This window comes from Helobdella robusta (genome assembly GCF_000326865.2).
Source record: "Helobdella robusta unplaced genomic scaffold HELROscaffold_15, whole genome shotgun sequence".
NCBI lineage: Eukaryota > Metazoa > Annelida > Clitellata > Rhynchobdellida > Glossiphoniidae > Helobdella > Helobdella robusta.
In genome coordinates this window covers 3,410,054-3,411,188 of record NW_008703839.1, presented here as the reverse complement: position 1 = coordinate 3,411,188, position 1,135 = coordinate 3,410,054, and the positions used below count along the sequence as shown (strand labels likewise).

Below are 1,135 nucleotides of genomic sequence, written 5' to 3'. Positions count from 1 at the left end.
AACAAAAAATCAAGTGATGCAGTATGGCCAAATTTTGCCAAACTTAAAATCACTAATTCGACTGAAACTGAATTTGTGCATCAATTACTAATAAAAGTAACATCTTCATAAGTAAATATGTTCTCTAAAAATTTCATATCCGGCTATGTGTTATTTACCTCTTTCCAACTATAATGCTGACAATATTTTTATGTATTGATGTTGCAAAATTTGTTAAAATTTATTAAACTGGTATTTAATTTTTGCTGAAGCTTATGTGAAAATGATATAAAAGTTAAACTCAGTTTTAGACAAAATTTTTGAAGCCAAATTTGGGCCGAATGTGAAAAAAGTACCTAATGGTTCACTATTGATGATGTTAGACATAAATAAGTTAATAACCTAAAAAAAAAAAAAAACTAAGATTTAAATGCATATACCTGGTCAGTAGTGATTTCATACTCTGAACTTTCCGACACGCCATGCCTTGTCCTTTTCCTTAGCAATACCTTTTCTCTTTTATCTTTGCGCAAAACTGGTAAAAATAAAAATATATATATTGGTTATTATTTTAATAATTTCAATACTGTTTAATGTTTTAAAAACCAATAAACCAATTATTACTCTTTGAAAATATTATTGTTGATGTTTGATAAATTAAATTTTAAATTGATTAAATTAAAATAAATAAAATTATTAAAAAAAATTTCTGATTCTGAAAATTTGATCCACTGGCAAAAACAAAAAATAAATACCGTTTTTTTCGTCTCTTTTTTTATTCCTCAAGCTGGCACTCCCAGCGGACGTAGTAGGTTTGTACTGATTTTTACGCGAATCCATCTTTTTGATGATCGTTCAAAGTTTGTTTCTCTTAACAATTAATTACATGTCGCAGCCGTTCTATTATATCGTCCTTAAAACATAGAACATAAACTTTTTTCGTGCAAAACCATAGATATAATATATATCCATGTGCTAAACTTGTTTCCTAATAAATATCGGCAGAATAATTCTCAACGCCAAATAAACTTGGATAAATGATAAATCATATATATATATATATATATATATATATATATATATATATATATATATATATATTATTCATGGATATATCCATGTTATTATTATTATTATTAAAGATCATTTATATAGC

At 25.5% G+C, this 1,135-nt stretch overlaps 1 protein-coding gene across 1 annotated transcript in view; it reads right to left on the bottom strand.

Moving 5' to 3' along the window:
* HELRODRAFT_185404 (hypothetical protein) overlaps positions 1-893 on the bottom strand; it is a 5,793-nt gene extending 4,900 nt beyond the window's left edge. The window contains exons 1-2 of the mRNA XM_009015297.1: positions 735-893; positions 420-514 (exon numbers count right to left, since the gene is read on the bottom strand). Coding sequence (XP_009013545.1) covers positions 420-514; positions 735-819 — 180 coding nt within the window. The 5' untranslated portion in view covers positions 820-893. The remainder of the gene's footprint in view (positions 1-419; positions 515-734) is intronic.
* Positions 894-1,135: the final 242 nt, after the last annotated feature.